This window comes from Sphaeramia orbicularis, chromosome 17 (genome assembly GCF_902148855.1).
Source record: "Sphaeramia orbicularis chromosome 17, fSphaOr1.1, whole genome shotgun sequence".
NCBI lineage: Eukaryota > Metazoa > Chordata > Actinopteri > Kurtiformes > Apogonidae > Sphaeramia > Sphaeramia orbicularis.
The window spans coordinates 24,966,686-24,987,677 of NC_043973.1; the positions used below are offsets into that span (position 1 = coordinate 24,966,686).

At 39.6% G+C, this 20,992-nt stretch overlaps 1 protein-coding gene across 7 annotated transcripts in view; it reads left to right on the top strand.

Annotated features, from left to right (window-relative positions):
• The window catches only part of kmt2cb (lysine (K)-specific methyltransferase 2Cb), a 66,383-nt gene that overhangs the window by 13,235 nt on the left and 32,156 nt on the right, over positions 1-20,992 (top strand). For all 7 annotated transcript variants that reach the window (XM_030160293.1, XM_030160294.1, XM_030160295.1 and 4 more), the window contains 17 exons: positions 1,769-1,857; positions 3,571-3,715; positions 4,375-4,581; positions 5,653-5,762; positions 5,925-6,034; positions 6,865-7,027; positions 7,167-7,338; positions 9,227-9,341; positions 10,401-10,576; positions 10,760-11,109; positions 13,428-13,508; positions 14,581-15,308; positions 16,620-16,742; positions 19,446-19,562; positions 19,866-19,970; positions 20,363-20,467; positions 20,610-20,791. In XM_030160293.1, coding sequence (XP_030016153.1) covers positions 1,769-1,857; positions 3,571-3,715; positions 4,375-4,581; positions 5,653-5,762; positions 5,925-6,034; positions 6,865-7,027; positions 7,167-7,338; positions 9,227-9,341; positions 10,401-10,576; positions 10,760-11,109; positions 13,428-13,508; positions 14,581-15,308; positions 16,620-16,742; positions 19,446-19,562; positions 19,866-19,970; positions 20,363-20,467; positions 20,610-20,791 — 3,078 coding nt within the window. The remainder of the gene's footprint in view (positions 1-1,768; positions 1,858-3,570; positions 3,716-4,374; positions 4,582-5,652; positions 5,763-5,924; positions 6,035-6,864; positions 7,028-7,166; positions 7,339-9,226; positions 9,342-10,400; positions 10,577-10,759; positions 11,110-13,427; positions 13,509-14,580; positions 15,309-16,619; positions 16,743-19,445; positions 19,563-19,865; positions 19,971-20,362; positions 20,468-20,609; positions 20,792-20,992) is intronic.

The following is a 20,992-nucleotide window of genomic DNA, read 5'->3' on the forward strand; positions in this document are numbered from 1 at the left end:
AGGGTAGTAGTATATGCAGTGGAGTAGAATGGCTGTGGCTTTCACAGATTCAAAAGCCTATGACACCTTTTTCCATTTAGGCATCTAAAAAAGAAGATATGGTGCTTTGGCATACTGGCAAAAAATTATTTTATATTAGTCAGCAGAAAATTATCTACCTCACCTGGTTCTGTTGAATCATTTCAGAGTGTTCTAAAAACATAATCACTGAAGGCTATCATGATAAGGATGTTGTAGTTTATGATTAATTGTAATGCAAGGGGTAAGCATGTAATTTATATGAAATGCAGGACACCTGGCGCTGAATTCTGGAATATATTTATTTATTTTTCAGTTCTTCAGTTCACTCTCAGTTGTGTTATCCTTGCTTACACCTTACACTGTAGCTGTGACCAGTGTGCTTCATACTCATGGATGTATTCAGGGAACTGGATCTGCTGGTCAAAAGTGTTACCCCAGTGGACACTGGCGGTACTGGAGTGAAAAGAGGCCCAAAATAAACAACATTTTCCCCTTAGACCACAAGGATAAGAAATGTCTGTCAGGTTGGTGCAGTACACCCATAACGACAAAAAAATGTTGAATATTTTTCTGTTAATTATCAGTTTTTATAACATGGAGTATTTATATGTTCAAAACCTAGTCTGCATACACAGTGGTCCTAGTCTACATATGCAGTGGGCTGTATAATGTGGAAGTAACATGAAAGCCAGAAACTTTTTTGGCTGAGGTACCAATGAACAGCTTTCCATCACAAAGAACGGGCACCATTCAACAGTATGAAATCCAGTTCTAATAATGCTTCCAGGCTTAATTACAAAATGTCTCTTGACAGTCAAATTTTGTAAACAAACCATTTTAATATCTAGTAATGCAGATTTATTGTTTTTAGGTTTTTGTTACTTTGACTTAGATCCTCAGTTCAGCAGTTAACCCAGTCATACAGGGTCACATATCAGTTGATTAATCAGTTATTGACTTTTTGTTGCTCAGCACTATCATGATTGTATCAGTCAGCAGCTGTCTGTTTTTTTTTTGGCTGAACAATTTGTTAACCTTGTTATTTTGGTCTGCTCAGGAGTTATCATTAAATGCGCTATTGATTTTAGCAAGAAATTAGACTATTGTGATTGACTCTGGCCATTTTTGATTAATTAGTTTTAGCAAAATCAATCCAAATACTCAATTTATCTTATATCGTTTAAAGTTTAATTTAATTAACTTAATTATTCTGTTTGGATGTGATGTTTGCCACAACCCAGGATGACTGCATGAACACCCCCCATGTATGTGTCCAGACATGACTCCAAATTCAATATTAGATTTGTTTGATGATTTAACTTGCAGAATTCTTATTACAATCTAGATGAACATGCTTAGTCTGAATTAATATTTTTTTATGTAAGGAGTCAAAATTGCTCAAGATTGTAAAATACAAGTCTTTGTTACATGTTGAGTTGAAGAAAAATCCCTGCATCTCAGTTCTGACTGGGCATAACCTCTGTGCTGTACTATTAATATGTATTCATCTCCATCTTTTAGCCTAACTGCACTGACTACCAGACTGTACAGTGCACCCACCCCGCTACCACCCTTCGTGTTGCCCAGCGGCTTGAGTGCCTCCATTAAAAATCAGTGACAGCTGTGACTATATTTAACTAATTCATGACTGTAACCCCCTCTCTCTGGAGGCAGGCCCAGCCACTTTTTCTTGACTTGTCCTTTTTCACTGTCTCCCTTGTTTGTTTGTGTCTCTTCCTCACCCTAGGGGTCGCACCAGAGGGAGGGTTGTTGTGGATGAAGAGGACAGCATGGATGGGACTGAGATAACAGAGTCCATAGGCCCTCAGGACACAGGTGAGACTGTGAAATCCCTTTTTGATTCATAATGTACAAGTTGGTTGTGTTGATATGTGATGTAAGACTGTAAAAACACCACAACTAGGCAACCTCATGCAGAGAGTTCTTTGGAGAATAATTCACATCGAGGTAGAGGAGACTCCTTCTCCTGGAGAACGATGGATGAGAGCTTTTTCTTGGCACCCCATGCTTCTACTTGAGGGCTATAATTGAAAGGGTTTAGCTTGAGCTGTGAAGCTGCACTGGGTGTTTTTTTTTTTTTTTTTTTTCTCCTCCTCCCCTTACTGCTTCCATCTCTCCTCCTGCTTCAAGATTGGCATTGAGGTGCAGTGGGAAAGAGCCCAAGGCTAATGCCCTCTAAAAGCTTTTTAAAATCCCATCAGTCTCTCCAGACCCATTTATGTGCTTTTTTATGTGTGTACATCACGTCACGTGACTTGCCTCCCATTCTCATACATCTCAGTGTTACCCTGTTGCTCTGTGAGACATATTGGGGAATAGCATTCTGCTACTGGCTAATTGTTGAAGGTTTTGTTAACTATAGATTCTCATACAAATTTTTATTTAAAATATTAAACCTCACTGCCTTCGATATTAAAATAGAACATTGTATAAATGCCTTTTTTTTTTTTTTTTTTTTTTTTTAAATTAACAAAACATTCAGTACAGTTTTTCCCATTCACTCCTCTCCCTGTCCATTATAACCATGATGCTTCACTCTGGCTTTTTCTGCCTCTAGGCTTTTGGCAAATGTGAATCTTTGATTCGCTATTGTCTTGTTGGCTGCAGATGTCAAGCAGGGTCTTTTCTGTGTTTTTAAAATGTTAATCAATTTGTATTAAATTGCCCAGTGTTAATCTGATGTATAATTTTGGGACTGTGGCCTTTAGGGCACTTGTTTTTTTTAATGAACACATCTATCATCATATACCTTAATGAAAAACATGTTTACAATTGAAATGGTGGGCATAGTGTCATTAAGTAGTTATTAATGCTGAATGGGATGTAACTCATTTGAGGTTATTGTACACCTCACTTTTATCTCAACAATGTAGGCAGTCTTATATGACACATTTAGAGGAGTTAATAAGCTTGAATTTGTCCTTGTGTAATTCCACTGTATGACACTGAACCAATGCGGTATTAGCCTAATTACAGTTCAATGAAATGTTAATAAAATTTTGTACAGCCCAAAGTCTCAGTGAGAGGTACGTTTGGGAATTATTTTATATGAGTAGATCTGTGAATTGAGGATTCTATTTTTTGTAATTTAGATCAAAAGTACTCAAAATGGTGACAACATTAAGTTTTAGTTGTATTCCTGGTAAAAATAATCATTAATATTAAACTCCCCTTCTTCAGGCATAAGCTTGGCAGCTGTGGAACCTGTTTTTTCCCTTCCATTATTGTTATTGCTATTCTGTACAAGACCTTTATGCTCCCGGTGGGTTTACAGTAATCAGTGCTTGAGCATATGGTCCCCATATTTTACCATTCTCATCTCACTAATAAAGGCTGTGGTTTTGACCTGGAGGAAACTGACTAGAATGCAATCAACCTGCTCTGTGACAGCCTGTATCTACCAGAATCTGCACACTGATTTTACTGTTATAATTGGTGATAAATTGAGAAGGGCCCATTGTATGAACTGGATACAGTACCTTCAAAATGTAATTAAGCTATTGTTAATATATTTGTTGTGGCCATCAGAAACGCAAGTCCAGCCAGTGGAGGCCGTGGAAGTGGTTACCACTGAGGTGCCAGAGGAGGACAAGTCCTTTTCCCCTCTGGCCCAGAGCTCTCCAGCTGAGAATTCAGCAGGACCGTCTGTCCCAGCAAGCAGAGAGGTTAAAAGGTTAGAAACACTAAACATCTTTTGATTTTTTTGCATCTTATGGTGTTATAGAGACTGTTTGTGTGAATTTTTAGGATTAAAATGTGTACATACATGGATGAATTGAAGTGAAATCATGAGCTAGTTGAAGCAATATGCTTCCCAGGTGTCACTCTGTTAAAGGTTGTAATCAATCTCCTGGTCTGTCTGTGCTATCGATGTTAGTGATGGAAGGCAGACCAGCAGTATCTCCCGGGATCTTATTAACGAGGCCATTTCATCCATTTTAAAATCTGTTAAATATCTGCTGTTTTCATCATTTTAAGTTTCTACTTACTATATTCTGTTTTTGTTTTTCCAACTACTATTTCTTACATTTGTGTAACATACTCCTGTAATGTGTATGACATGTGAAAACATATTTTAACAATTATGGGCCAAATTTATAAATGTGAATTCCAAGTAATTTCTTTTTCAAGAAGGTGTGTGTGTGTGCGTGTGTGCGTGTGCGTGCATGCCTGACAAAATTATGCATCGTGTTTTCATGTATGGTGCTGTGCAGACATTTTGCAAGTAAGAAAGAGGAGGCCTTAATTCATGGTGACATTCATGGCACTGTATTAACTCACAGTAGGTATATATAATTAAACACTCTCTCCCACCCATTTTCTTCGTTTCAGTGATCGTCTTTGTGCCTTCTGTTACTGTGGTGGCCGTAGCCTGCTGGGTCAGGGGGATCTGCAGCTATTCAGCATCACATCTCTGCTTGATTCACTCCTCAGCCACAAAGGTGGAGGTGGCTCGACGAGCGATACCAGTGATGGTGATAAAACCACTCAGCCAAAAATGGCCGAAGAGACCACCTCAGGACAGAGGGAAAAGAAGATGTAAGTAGCCAGCATGGTCAAAAACTGTTAAGTTATTTGTGATATCCTCTGTGTTATATTAATGAGCTTACAGGTTTATTTTTTATTTTAACATTCTTTTAAATAAAGGATCAATTCTCTGATTGCTTTTGCCGGCCTAATGTATATCAGTATTTCAGTTGAGGGTGTAGACCAGACTGTCCAGTGTGTGAACACAAACATGTGTTCACTTTGCCAACAAAGACCCTCCTTGGACTCTTTTGGATAGGTGCCCATTTCATTTTGGTCCTTTGGAACCAATTGGGCATGTCTCGGATTCCCAGTGACGTAATGGGCAGTGAGAGCTGTATGAGTCTGGCTGTGGTCCAAGCCAACCGGTGGCTGTTGTTGTAATGCTGTGTGATTGGTCTTTGGAGCCAGCCCCTTATTTCACCAAACACAGACGGAGAGGGAGGACTGAGTAGGAGGAGAAATTATATATTGATTTGCCAGAGAGGTGCAGATTGGGGACAAATAGAGAGGCTGTGGAAATGTCAGGGGAGTGGAGAAGAACTTTTATAATTGGTGAAATGAAACTTTGGCTTTAAACAATAAGGTGTCAATGCTTGTCATGTGCATGCCACCATCATGCTTCTAGAAACCAGTCTATTAGTTTTGGCTGTTGTTTTGTTTACTGAAACTTAGGTCCTTTTTAAATGCTAATGCTTCCTCTCTGCATTTTCTGCATGCTATGCAGCTCACCAGTTCAAGCCAGGAACTTGAAGAAACACATCCTTTTCAACAGATTGTACGAAACAGAACAGCCAGCCTCTTGTGCACACGCCAAACAAGATGGCCCTCTTCCTCCTCCTCGTCACCCTCCTCCCCCACAGCTTTTTATTTGCTCTCTAACATTTTTCCCCCGGCTCATTCTCTCTGTCTACATGACTCTGCTCTTGTAAAAACTGCACATCATCCTCTACCTTTATGTCTCTACTTTTTGATTCAATTAACTCAGACTGGCCTACTCTTTGGGTAGCATATTTTAGCTGTCCTGTTGACTTTCCTTCATTGCAAACCCTTTTCTTGTTTTTTCTTTTTTTTTTATTCCAGTGGGTCTGAAAGCAGCGAGGCAGAACCAGACCCAGCCACTCGATTTTGGGATGAGCTTTCTCATGTCGGCCTTCCACAAGATCTCAACGTCCAGTCTCTCTTTGAGTCAGGTAAGGCTTTACTTGTTTCTGTTATGTACCAAATACTGTTAGCACTATGAAATAAGTAAAGTAAATATTTATAACATGTATCTCATAACTATTGCATGGTCTGCTTCAGATATTTGATTCATACGGGTTCTTTTTTACAATTACAATTTTTTACAATTTCAGGGCAATGCTGGGCACATCAGAGTTGTGCCTTGTGGTCCGAAGGTGTTTGTGAGGGCGAGGGACAATCTCTGCTTAATGTGGACAGAGCCATTGACTCAGGGAGCACAAAGGTGAGTCAGGGGAGAACATCCATGGGCTAATAGGTGTTAACACCATCTTAATGTGTTGGGGCAGCAGGGAGGGGCCGCTTTGGTGAGGCACAGCAAAGCTGATGGATCAGACTGGCTGGTAAAGGTCGGACCGGCAGCGTGGATCTCTCAGCTGTGAAATGGAAAAGGTCACGCCACTCAACAGGGCTGAGCTCTCATGGCAGCTTAGTTCCTTGCGTTTGCAGTGGCACAGCTCTCTGATTTTGTTTACAGCCCACTGGTCTTGTTGCCCATCAGCAAGCCTTCCACTTGATCTCCTGAGTAGTTATTAGCACACACTCATAGAATGGAGGAAAAATTGGGGGAGGATGAGGGGTATACTGATTTGCTTTGTTGACTTGTGGACATTATATCAAATTTCAAGCAATGGTCAAACTGTTAAAGACCTATAATTAAATTCACTATGATGGCCATCATCATTTCATTGACTGTCATATCTCCTTCACCGATATTAACGTTTGATATTGTTTGTGGGTATTTTATTATGATGAAATCGCACAGTTTGAATATATGTAACATAATCGAAATAAAGCTTTACATTCTATTTACTGTAAATATTCTCATTAGCAACAAAACTGTTATGACCCTATCCTATTTCATAATGCTACCTGCTATTATGGCTTTTAATAATGTTTTGATTGAGACTCTGTGACAACGAAGCTTAAACTTTAAGCATCATTATTGTAAACGATTGATATGACATAAGTTTAATCAGTCCTGAAAAGTTCATGGACATTATTTTCTACTTAACATATTTTGTGATTTCTAATTTTTTTTCTTTTTTCCTGTAGCACTGTGCATACTGTAAGCGCCTTGGAGCATCCATTAAGTGCTGTGCTGAAGGATGTGCTCAGCTCTACCATTACCCTTGTGCAGGGGCGGCTGGGACATTTCAGGATTTCAGGAGTCTCTCACTCCTTTGCCCAGAACACATTGATTTGGCCATTCAAAAATGTAAGTTGAGGCAACTTGGATACACTGCATGTACATTTTAGATATGTTAATTTAATATTTCTGTGAAAAATATTCTGTTTGATTGCATTTGTTCTAATCTTTCTGATTAATTTTGGGTTTTTTTTTTTTCAATCCACAGTTGTAGATGATGTAAATTGCGTGCTATGTGATAGCCCAGGGGAATTACAAGACCAGCTCTTTTGCACCAGTTGTGGTCTGCATTACCATGGGATGTGCCTGGATATGGTCGTGACCCCTCTAAGGAGGGCAGGGTGGCAATGCCCTGAGTGCAAAGTCTGCCAGACATGCAAGTGAGTAACCTTCCCACCCACCTAAATTATGTACTACATGTTTTTGTCTTCTCTAAGGATTTCTTTCACTTTTCCTCTTAGTATTTTTCACTATAGCTACCAGGCATGGTACTTGTTAGTTTGTTTACTTCTGTGCTGTGTGAGAAGCTAACTGCTATTATGTCTCGAAGCTCAGTCTTGTAACATCTGACCTTAAATAGTACAGCAGCTCTGCTAAAAACAAAGTCTGTTTGCCTCCAGTGCATGTTGTCCATTCAGCTTCCACTTTACATAGACGCGCAATTATTATGTTTGGATTGCACACTATTGGCATGGTTTTGAATTATCTGATTGCTCAGAATTGTTAAAGTTGATGCGTAAGTCCTCCTATCATTGTTTTCTCACAGTAGAGCTTCATTACTTTGCTTCCACACCAATCTATTTCTCCTATTACCTGTATCTTCATTTATAACTACTTAAATACAACCTATTGGACATGATATTTTCAGTTTTTCTAAACACCTCTTCAATGCTGCCATCCTTGCAATTAGAGATGCCCCAACCACCACTTAACACACTAACACACACCTTTAAATTTCACACTATTTGAAAGAAGCTAAGATATTAGTGTGGTAACACTACTTTGGCATTATGTTTTTGTCTCAAATCCATGGCAACATAATCTTGTGTCACTGCTCTGCTGCACAATAATCAAACACATCACTTGTTACAGCTCTTGTTTTCACCTCTCATTGTGTATGGTTTTATCAACAATGGATAGTCATGCAGTAAGGGACTTCCATGTGCTCATGCAGTGCTTGACAATTTGCTGATTACTCCGAGAAGTTAATTTATATATTTTTTAAATTTGATTTTGTATGTCTTGCGAATGCCCTATATCTTTGAGGCAGTCCGTTTGTCAAAGAGAAAATTAAAAAGAATGAAAAAACAGAAAGGGAAGATAAGTTAAGCATAGAAGTGTTATTGACATAAACAATGATCATACAAATCCAAGGTATTTATATGCATGTTATACATACAGCAGACACATAACTGGTACTTAAAGTCTATTGAATGAGCTTTGGATTTTACCCCTCGGCCAATGTCTGGCCAAAGGAGTATTGTCATCATTTTGTCCTCTGTCTTGTCTGTCCATTCAACAATGTAATCGCATTATCTGAAGAATGCATTGGGATATCTGCACCAAATTTATACTGTGCATCTTGGCATGGAGCAGAAGCGTATTTAAAATAGGGCACCTTGACTCACCTTTTCAAGGTCAAATGGCATTAAATGGAGACATGACCACCAAATTTATACCATGTATACATCTTGGCATGGCTGTGTTTGTTAGGGTGATATGTTTGCTTGAAACAGCCTTGTGCAGTTATAATATCTAAGCACTTTCAAATATTAATATATGTGTAATAAGTTTTACTTAAAGACAATCTAATCTAAGTTATAGGGCAGTAACTTTCAACAGAATCTTACACTATATTTGACCGAGGGGTATTAAAAGTGTGCAGCATGTTTTGTTTTTTTTTTACTTTTGAGCAGTGATGGATTATGGAAAAAGCCTGCCTTTTGTCATTGTTACAAAAATGTAGAAAGGATAAAACAGTGTTTTGTCAGGTACAATATCAATGCACTTACATATATCCCACTGAGAAATAATGGTAACGTGTGATTGGCTGCAGCTCTGTAAATCAGAGAAAATACAGAATTAGCATGGGTGATGATTGACACATACATGTGGATGTGGATGGTGTCAGAGCTGATCCATGCATCAGTAATTACCAACTATTAAAATAGCTCAACAAAGAAACAAGGAGTATATAAAAACATATGTGAAAAAAAACATTCAGGAACTGTCAGTGCAGTTTGACACAATCTTTTTCTTGGTTTCCAGGAACCCAGGAGAGGACACTAAAATGCTGGTTTGTGACATGTGTGACAAAGGCTACCACACCTTCTGTCTGCAGCCTGCCATGGACTCTCTTCCCACCAACGGATGGAGGTGTAAGGTAAGATTGTGTAAAACAAGGCAACCTAAGTTTTCACCATCAGACATAATTATTCCACAGTGCTCTGTAAAATTCCCATTTTTTTATAAAACACTCTAGTGTCGCAATGAATAGGGAAAAACATGTATATTTTTGCTCTGGTAGAGCAAGGGGAGATGTCTACAATCCAGAAAAATACTTTTTGGTGGTTTGTGTATGTGTTTCCTGTGGTTAAGAGGTGACTCATATGGATTATCATTTTAGTTCACATTTTAGTTCACCCACAGGGCTTTAAAATAACTGTGTGGACATAAATGTGTACATTAACCACACACATCCCTCAGTGCAGCCACCTCCAGCCACTTAAATGATAAGGTTGTCACTCAGGTGGCTGTACAGCATCCAGTTTTCTATAGCCCACGGTGGAGGCCTCAGCAGTTGAGACAGCAGTTGACCAAAGGTCTTCACACTTGACTGCTCAATCTGGTGCAGCATAGGAGAAACGCAACCTACGCACATGCCCGGTGCTCCCCTCTCCCGAGGCCCCACCCCAACCCCTGTCTTCCACTTTGTAGTTTTGTTCTGAGTGTAACTATCTGGCTGAACTAGAGATCAGTGTGAAATGAGTCATGCGTTCCAGTTTCAATGCTCTCTCATATTTCTCTTGATCTTGCTTACCATGTACAGTGTGGAAGTCTGCTCTTTACAAAAAGCTTACTAAACCTGAGAGACTAGCTAGTTTCCCAAACTGCATGTCCCAAATTATTTTGAAAAAAATAATCATTGGTACACTTCTCATAGCCAACCTTTATGGCAATATTTAAAACAAGGAAGATGATTGAAAATGATCATAGCCATCTGTCATCATTACAGAGGGACCATTTAACATTTTTCCTTCAAGCTTGCTAAAATGTATCAGTCGTGTGTTGCAGTGGTAGATGACCGACGAGCATTTTTTTTTTCTTTTACAGGTAGACACAAATCAGAATGATCACATTATAAAAACCCTTCAGCTGTTCTTCACTGAGTCTTGATGACATTGAATTTTTTGTTACTTAGAAGGCTTTTGTTCCTCCGTAGAACTGCAGAGTGTGCATCCAGTGTGGGACACGAACCAGTGGGCAATGGCACCACACTAGCCTGCTGTGTGAGAACTGCGTCCAAAACCAGGATCCAGCTCTGTGCTGTCCTATGTGTGCCTGCATTCTGGACCCTGAGCGTCACAAAGACTTGCTCTTGTGCCAGACTTGTAAAAGGTAAAAAAAAAAAAAAAAAAATGCTGTTGAGTTACTACTTGAAATACAGTGCTACCAATGGTCTTCCCTTGTCTTTTTAATTTTCATGGAAAATTTTGTAAGAAACACTTATTAATTAGTCACATTTTCGGATTGCATAAGGATCCCTGAGCAATCTCCTAAATTCCTTTGCACTCCTTTCAGATGGCTACACCTGGAGTGTGAGCGTCAGAACTCAGGCCAAGCAGAAATCCACCCCAGAGAGGACTATGTTTGTTCCAACTGCAGGTCTCCTGCTGCAGAGCAGGCGCTACAGGGAGAGGATATGGACATCGGCCCAGAGCTCAGCCCTCAGCCAGCCTCGATGCACACAGACTCTGAGACTGGCCTACAGCTGGCTCAAAAGCACACGGACCTAGAACCTGGCACTCAGCTGCCTCCTGAAATGCACAATGACCCCAAACCGGAATTACTTGCTGTTTCATTGCGCTCAGATTCAGAGCCTGTTCAGGCTACCGTCCAGGAAGAGAAGCTGGCCACGTCATCCCAGCCTGGTGGGTCTTTGCTCCAAAAAGTCTTTATTTTTTATTTTATTTCGTATATGAAATGATGGTTTACTCCAGCGTCATCCCTTTTTTTTTTTTTTTTTTTTTTTATGAGCAAACATTTATACTTTGCAAGGACAAGCTGAGATTTTAAACTCTTTTGATCATAGAAAATCATACATGCAAACACATGATGAAAATTGAAAGAGTCTTGGTAGTTGAAGGTTCATTCGCTCAGTGTGTTGCCATGGTGAAAGTACTCAAAATTTTGGCCATTCAATGCAAAGTTGGGTGGTAGTGTGTGCACTGATGAAGTTCCGAACATTACAGTTGCAGAAGATAAAAGTATTGAAGAGAGAGTTGTTTTGGGCTATGGACAGAGAATAGTCTCCTCTCTGATTTGGAGGTTTTTCGGAGGACTCCACTATAACCAGATGGTATCTTACTAGTCACAGATTAAAGCAGCTTCTTTGTCTTTGTAATTCTGTGTTTTCAGAAGGTACTTTGTTTCTCTCTTCTGTCCCCTTGGGAGTTGGGTGCTGTACATCTATGTGAATGAAAGACTGATCATCAGTAGTTCTCAACATAGCAAATACATCAGTTGTCTTGCATCATATCTTTGGTGACTTCAGACTGGATTTTTTATAAATGCACGCTAGCAAAAGATCAGTCAATCATCCACAAGGTATCAACAAAGTCTGAAATTTGTTTTTACAATATTTCAAAATTTTCCAGTTGATCAATATATGCCACATCAAGTGCAAATCAAAAACCATAACGCTATGTCAACATTTTCAACAGGACGCAGGCTTTTGAGTGGTTATGTTTTGGTGTATGGACTTGAAACTCTTTGTTCTTAGATGGAGAAATGGTTGTATTTGTGGCTTCTTTTTGTCTTTTTCTGAACGACACTTTCATATCACTAGCCGCAGTGCTTCCGTGGTTCACTGCCATTCTAGCTTTGCTCTCATTGTGAATTACTATGTGATGTTGGTGTCTGCTTGACTGATATAGCTGGATTTCAACTCTGGTCGTTCTGATTTTTACCAGCAGTGAAGTACAGTGTCAGGGAGGTAAACGGAGTTGGGGAGACCAACGGCTGTTATGCTGCCCACTCTGTCTAGACTGCAGACTCTAGTGGAAAGAGAGTAGTGTGATGTTGATTGCACTGGATCCTCTACCTTCAAAGATGTCTTCAAGCTAAACTGGCTCATTCATGACCAATCATAGAGCTGACTTGTTCTGTTCACCATTTTCACCTCCTCGTTGTGGTGTTTTATTTTTTTTCTCTGTGACCTCTGGTTGTGAACTGCACTCTCAGTGAATATGTTAGCTGCCTCATTGTGGTGTTAAAATATGCTGAATGTATATTTATATTTAATCAGAGATTTACCTAAAGATAGAATATTGTCAGACATTTTATACTTTGTGAATACTGAGACGTGTGTAATTATGTGCTGCAAAATACCATAGATATTGCGTTTAATTTTGGCTTTATTGTGTGAGAACATGCTAACATATGCAATGTAATCAAACACCTTGGCCATCAACGACAGCTACTCTGAATGTTACTGCTGATAGACCTGAGCTTCATTTTTTTCTGCATTAGTGAAAGCTGTGTATCTTAACAATCAACTCACTAAATGTAGGATATATAGGAAGCATAGTTTTAATATGAATGAGAATGTGTGTTCAGCTTGGTCAATAGTTGAAGGCTGGAGATGGTTTGAGGCCCATCTCCTAATTGACTTTCTGGCATCGGCACCGGATGAGCACCTGCAAGCTGCACAGTCATGAGCCCAGAGAACACAGACCCTGGGATGTTGGTTGTCATGGTTACTCCCTTCCCTGGCAGAGATGCTTAGCAGGTGCATGTGTGTGTCAGGATCAGTGTGACATGGGAACTTGTGGATGGAAATGGTGGGTGCCTCGTTAAGACTGGGCTATCTGTACTGTCAGAGGCTGTCTGGCAGAATATTGGCTTGGTGTGTGGATGCCTGATAGCCAGGAATGACTAGTTCTATTCATAGCAGACTGGTAAAATACACTGACGTCTTTGATAAAAAACCAAATGAAGAGAGAGTACCGGAGACAATATGAAATGTAAAGAGAGGATGGGAACCACTGGATTAATTAAGGCTTGCTTTGTTATTTATGATTATGACTTTTTGTGTTAAAGCTGCACTCTCATTTTCCAATATTTCCTACTATAGTTTTAATTCTCTTGCCACTGTCTGTGTTTACAGTCTACCAGATTCTTCCAGTCTCAATGTACAAATCAATATATTTGTATGCAGTATTTAACAATGGATTGTCTCTCTTTTTAGAAGTCTCTGTGGAAGCAGGTGTTGTCGGGAAGCAGGTTACTGAATTGTCTGTCAACAAAATCCTGACAGAATTTAAACAAGGTATGTAATACAAAGTTCTACACTATTTACTCATATTGTCTCATATTTATCTAAGTATACTTTGTTTTATAGGTAGTATTAGACTTGGAACGGTGATATGAAGTCTCCTGAGGCATGGTGTTGGGATTATTTTCAGTGAACAGGAGCAGGGTGGATAGTACAGTCGGATCTATTATTACTAGTTCCAATTCCAGGAAATATTTTAGCTACACAATTGATGCTTGTAAATTTGCTTTTACATTGTCGAAGTGATCTCAAATGTGTTTAAAGAATTATATGAATTTGTAATCAACAATATTGGACACATGTAATATTTTAAGCAGCATCACACTTGGCACTGTCACACTGAAGGTTCTAAACATTTCATAGTTTTTATTTTCGCACTGTGTATTTGAGTTCTTTGTTGGTGTCACTCGAGTGTTCAATGCAATTTATAGGCACAGTATTTTGCAACACAATGCATGATGGAGCTGAAAAAATCTATTGCAATCAAATGTCAGTTCTAATCACTTGGCTCCCAGCTATACTTTGTGAGTGGTGAATAGTAGATGTGCTATGTTGCATCATTTCAGATGAACAGTGCCTCATGGCTGTCTTGGAAAAAAACTCAAATTCGTTAATGAGAGGCTACAGGTTGTCTGTTAAAGGCTGTCGTTTGGTCATTGCTGGAACAGCACATGCCACCTTGCATCAGCTCGATGAAAGTAAATCAAATAGCAGCAGTAGTGTAGACAAGCTGATAGCATTTTTATGTCACCTTCTTTTGTAAAATCAAAGAAATAATTGTTCCACTGGACACTGCATTTAACAAAAACACCACCTACAGGCAAATAGAGGCAAATTGTTCCAATGTCCTTTTGCAGGGTACTGCTACTATTTTTTTTTTCTAATTAGTTGTATTTGATTTTAATATCTTAAAACTGTCTAACAACTATTATTAGATCTATCTATTTATTCCTACATGAGTCATGCTCTTATATTGGTTAAAAGGGTTGTTAAATTTGTTATTATTTCATTGTGTAAAGATATCTTTAAGTTATTTGGTGTAACCAAGATTTATTTTCTCTTGCAGAGTCAAAACCAGCAGCAAGAACCCAGCTCGCACCTACTGAGAGTCCTTCATCTTCAGCAACTCCCAGTCAGAATCCAGAGTGTTTCTCAGCTCAGCTATCTATCGAGGCACTGCAGACACAGGATACCACATTACAAATGAAGCCAGCAAAGACAGAGGCATGCCATGAGCAGGGCATGGTCAACCCCAGCACAAAGGATTTTAAGGCCATTATCTCAACCACCAAAGAACCAAGTACTGCATCAGTACCTTTGACGGACCAACCAATGGAAGTCTCTCTACCCAAGCCTTCAAATGTGGATGAAGTTAAGTCTTCTTTTCTGGAAACTGCTCCAAAAGAAATGAAAAAGGACAGGGTGGAGGGTATATTTCACAGGAACTTGGCAGAGACTGTTAAGCCTTCAGCCTCTAGTACAGTAGAGGAGATGGACACTACACCAGAGAGCAAGACTAATCTGTCATTTCCAAGCCTTTCTTTAGAGGAGAATTCTCTCAAGACATCTGTGGAAAGGTTGGCTGAGATGGTTACCTCTTCTTCCCACTCCTCACCTCTGGCTCGGGGGACATCTCCAAGAGAACCTCACCAGACCCAGATCCTACCGTCACTGGTAGACCGCAGCAGTATAATACCCACAACTACACTTATACCACTCACCCCTAAGATTGGAATGGGAAAGCCAGCTATCACCAAGAGGAAGTTTTCTCCAGGAAGACCACGAGTGAAACAGGTAGGAACCTGGACATCATCTCACTGATGTTATGTTTTGTTTGGTGGTTACGGGATGATACTCTTGAGTACTGGCTAGGTGCTCCTGCATTGTGGATATGATGTAGTTAAGTGCATCACGGGTTTCGATGGATGAAGGTGAAATTTTTTTTCTGGGTCGGTTGTTTGAAGGAACTTTTTATAGTTGGATTCTTGAGTTTTGTTTGTCTTTTTTTTTGTTGAAGTTGTAGCTTGCAGTACACTGTGACATTAGCAGCTCTTAGTTACTGTTAATGCAGAGCTCATTTGAGTTTATATAATTTCTAAAATACATTTTTATATGACTAAACCACCGAGTACCCTCATCATATCCTTGTGACATTGTCATCGGTGTCTGCTCATCTCACGTCTATGCTACAAACATTTGGTTACTGACAGCCCCACTTTCATCAACTCACAAATAATAGTGACTTTTACATTACATGTCCTCTTTATCTCCATAATACAACATTAACTGCAGTAAATCACTTGTGGCAGTGGAAAAAAATGAATAGTCTCCTAATGTTGGAGTTTCGTTATCATTAAAACAAATTATTATAGACCATGATAGATTCTGAATGAAGACACTTTTCATACAAATAATAATGGGAACTGGATTACACCCATGGCTATAATATATTATGAATGATGCTTGGTAGGGTAGACTAATTTAGTTTGCAAAATGTATTTTTCCCCAGATATATCCCATTTCTTAAACAAACATGTGGCTCACACTCATTTCCTAACCCCAGGCCTGAGGAAATCTATTTCAGAAATTTGAATGTTGCTCCTGCTCAGTCCAGCATGCTTTTGTCTGATATGTTCATGTGCTGCCATGCTGACGTAACTCCTCTTGTTTTGTCAACATGCCAGGCATACATGGCTGTCATGACAAGATGTCGCAGGACCTTTTTTCTGCTTTATGTTGCTGTGATGCCCTGGCAAAATTTCTGTATGAATTTGAACTAACATTGTTTTTGCATTTGCAAAAATTCTCTTACAAATCTGCTTTTTAATTTCTATGCATGGGAAACCCTAACAATCGGCTTTAACACAAAATGTAAATTACAGTTCATATTTTAGCACATCAGATGTATGCTCTTTTGTAGCTCCACATACTCTAGATGGGGGTGTATTGAGAAGTTTCCAAATGGCTGCATTAGAAGCTCACTACATCTTTCTAACATCTTTTTTGTATGTTTTGTTTTTCGCTGGCTTTGTTTTTAAGTTGCTGCATTTTGTCGCCCTCCTCTCCCTTTCTCTCACTCTCTCACCCGTCCCCCCCTTACCTTAGGGTGCATGGAGCCCCCATAGCAGTGTGAGCTCCCCCTTGTCCTGGTCACCAGACCAGCCAGAGGGGTGGGACTTCCCAAAGACCAGGCAGTCCTCTGGCAGTCCAGGCTGGAGCATCAGAGTGGTAAATACCGTGGCTCACCAGTAACGGCAGGGCAGCTGCCCCAGTTAGCCCTTTGTTTACCCTATCGATGCACACTCACTGATTGTTTCTGAGTGTCTCTGAAATGTACAGTACCAGCCCAAAGATTGTCTATCTTTGTATTTAGATTTTCTTTATTTTCTACTTTGCAAATTAATTCTGAATTTATCAAAACTTGAATATAATTTATAAAAACATGAAGTACTTTATGCATTCTAGAGGAATGGAGTGAATTTACAACAGGCTGACACTGAACAGTGGCTGACTGCCTGCTGTCTTGTGACAGTCAAAGAGCTAAATGCTACCTGTGAGTCTGGTTGGTTTATCTTCTGCTTTACAATAACCGCAGTGTTATGCTAAAAAAAAACAAAAAAAAAAGCTAGTGGAAATGGCTGTGCTCTACTTTTGTATTGATGTTGAATGTTAATGAACATTAACTGAATTGGCTGAGACTGGCCAGTGAGTGCATTCATAGTTCACATATACAGTACTTTCTCATCTCCACCCTCAATGACAGCCTCACAGTTACCTGGAGTTGAACCAGTATGCCTCATGGTCCCTGCTACCAGGTGCCAGTAAAAACCAGCGAAAATATATTAAGACTGGATAGATTAAAAAAAAAAATAATAATAATATTAATAATTGAACAACACCATGAGCCCCTCGTGTGTGTGGGGGTGGGGGTGTCTGTGACACTCAGCCATAGGTGATCACCTGTGGCTGAGTGTGGATCCAAGTTAATATTCCTAGAATAACTGGCTTCCACAACCCGCCTCGAAGAGCCTCTGCTGATGGGTTCGAGTTTAAGGGCGGGAGGACCTCACGCAGAGGTGTTTTCCCCACCCTTTTCTCCGCACCCCTCCTGTGCCAGAAACGTCACAATCGAGATGCCCTGTGTCCCCCAGGGGCTCGTAAGATGGCCGCACCGCCGCAGTACCTGGGTCTGGTACTCGCAGTCCTACTCTGAAAAATTGAGCTCATCCACTATTAATCGATTACGCAAAATTAAAATACAATCAATCAAATTGATTTGTTTTTTTTAAACCCAGCCTTAGTGTATATAGTATAATATTTTACATTAAAATCAATTAGAACCTGTCGATGAAAGCAGGAAATTCAAGATACTGATGTGGTAGCACAGCGTTGGCTATACTGGCAATGTTTATTTTTTTATTTTTTACAGTTACACTTCAGAAATGTAGGGTATGTTGTTAATACATTCCATTTACATGCCTCTATGGTAGAAAGAGCCATGGCCAGAGGCAGTGGTTTTTTGGGTTTTCTGTCCATCCCATTGTTTTGAATGTGAAATCCCAGGAATGCCTGGAGGGAATCTCATTACATTTGGAACAGGTTTTTGCTTGGGCTCATTTGAATTTGGTGGCCAAAGGTCAAAGATCCATGTGGGATCACACAACATATTTGTGACCAAACTCAAGAATTTATTCTCTAAATATGACAAATTGTGACAGGTATAACAGGGTAAAACGATAACGTGATTGGTCAGTGCCACCCTTTTCTGTAAAAACAATTTTTAAGTGAAGATGACATGTTTCTCACAGGAAAGTATTTACAGGAGTCATATGTGTCAGTATAGTGACCGCCATTTTACCATGGAAATACTCGCATCTTCACCATGTATGTTTTATGAGTCTGGACAGACATGGATGCTAACTGAAGCTTGACTGGGTGGTGGGGGGTTTGGCTGTGAAGTGATAACTCTAGCTGCCAATGAATGAATGCATGTCAGAATTGCACTGGTGTGCTTTCTTCTTTGTTGTTTTATTCAAAGTTATTCGGGTATTTATTTTGACTTTTTTTCTTTTGGTTTTGACACAGTGAAAACCCAGTGGCAGTTAGTTGCCATGGTGACGACTGTCTTCTAGCAAAGCTAGGTGAGGGTTAATTGGGGTGCTGTGGCAGCAGTCGAACGCAGATTTAAGAACATGGTATGTCTGTCAGGGCTGATGAGGTCGGTCTGGATCTGAACCGGAGCCAAATGTAGAGTCAACTGGAAAGGATTTTGGAGCAGGTGCTGAGAAGTTGAGTTATACTTAACTTTGACAGTAATGATTAGGCAGAGGCCTCTTGTCAGAAATGTGCCAAAGGCATTGTGGATGGCTAGAACAACAGCTTCCTTCCTGCCAGTCTGGCAGAAATTGTATTGGACTTAAAATTACAGCATTTTTCATGACCTATCAAAGTGTCAAGAATCATGTTGACGGGATAATTTTTTTCCTTACTGAATAAAACATACTGTTTAGAATTTCAAAACATAAGTATTTCAAAAGCATCTTTGACCCCCTCTTAAAAGTGACAATTTCTCCGAATCACCATAATAAAATACCAAAATAATAATAAAAAAAAAAGCAATGTGTTGAGTAAATCACTCTAATTCAGGCTGTGCTTGTGGTGCCAGCCAACATGTAACATTATAAAATTTCACTACAGCTACTCTAATAAAACTGGACTTGTCATATAGTCTGGACATTCCTTAAGCCAACTGGTCTTTAACCATCTACTGATACAACTATAACATGAACATTTAAACTAAGTGTTTGAACAAAACATGAAAAACCGTGAGAAACCTGACATTTCCCTATTTCAGGTTGAGGACCCCCAAAGGTCCCCCCTTTACTGTGATAGTGTGCTGTAAACTTAGTGATTTTTGTCTTACTTCTAAAGGGTCGAGGCTCAGGCTTCCCAGGAAGGAGGAGGCCCAGAGGTGCTGGTCTCTCAGGTCGAGCTGGACGTGGCAGGGCCAGAGGCAAGAATGGAGCAAGTCCCTGCATCATTCCTGGGGTATGTGCCGTCTGCTGGGTGACATCTTATTCTGTAATCTTTAGAAAACAAATTTTTGTATTCGCTCATGCTGAAGATGTAACTCATAATGTTTTAGTCACAGTGATGTTAATGACACAATAAACTCTTTGCTAGTTTTGACAGAGGTCCGGCATTTCTTGGGCCACTTCATCATGACCTCAAAAAGATAATTATGCAATTGTTAAGGATGGAATTGTAATAGTATGTGTATGGTTATCTTTACCTTTCCGTATTTTACTGTTATTTGTCTTTGTAATCTGTATGTATTTTTCTGTGACGCAGATCACCACAATAGAAACGCCATACCCTGTCAAGGAGGAGGAGGAGAATGCCATGCATAATACTGTGGTCATATTCTCCAGTAATGACAGTTTCACACTAAAACAGGTGATTGTTTTTAAGTACATGTGATTAGTGCTGTGGTAATTAATTTTGTATTAGTCCATTAAATTCTTCATTTACTTACTTGGCCTGAATTTAAATCTGTACTTAATGCTCTGTCTCATGGGAAATAATTTATTCTTGTTGAGATACTCCTCTAGAAAATGCTGCCCATCATATAGCAAGATGTTAGAGACTGCAGTATGTTCGTGCTGCAATAATAAATGTGGCATAATAACAATTACTCAGCAAAGTAGCTAACCCTGAAAGACAGGAAAAACAAAATGTAGGATGATGGTGGAACTCATTTTCAGCCTGAGCTGAAGAATTTTACTGAATGTGAGGTGGACTGTTTCGGTGAGAGAGATAGTGACTCAGGTAATCTTGTGCCGTTTTAGGATATGTGTGTGGTTTGCGGGAGTTTTGGTCTTGGTGCAGAAGGTCGTCTTTTGGCCTGTGCTCAGTGTGGCCAGTGTTACCATCCATTCTGTGTCGGCATAAAGGTATGCTTTTTGAATGTTGTTGTTGAGTACATATACCTCCAATATACACATATACAGTTCAATACAGAAAGTCCATTCATTCATTCATGGAAACTCAGAGACTGCACTACATTTACATATGTCTCATGATTGCTCTCACCAGATCACCAAAGTGGTGTTAAGTAAAGGCTGGCGCTGTCTGGAGTGCACAGTGTGTGAGGCCTGTGGCCAGGCCACAGACCCGGGTCGTTTACTGTTATGTGATGACTGTGACATCAGCTATCACACCTACTGCCTGGACCCTCCACTGCAGAACGTACCCAAGGACAGTTGGAAGTGCAAATGGTGAGTCACAAGTTGAAACAATAATATCAACATCTGTCTCACATGTTAATGTTTTCTTACTAACCTGCATGAAGATGACGTAAGCCAAACTTAATATGCCTCTAAAACTAAAGAGGAAAACAAACATTATTTCTTATTTAAACATGTGGATAATAGTCAGAAGGTGAGATTTGTGCAGCATAATTATTCATTATTATTTTT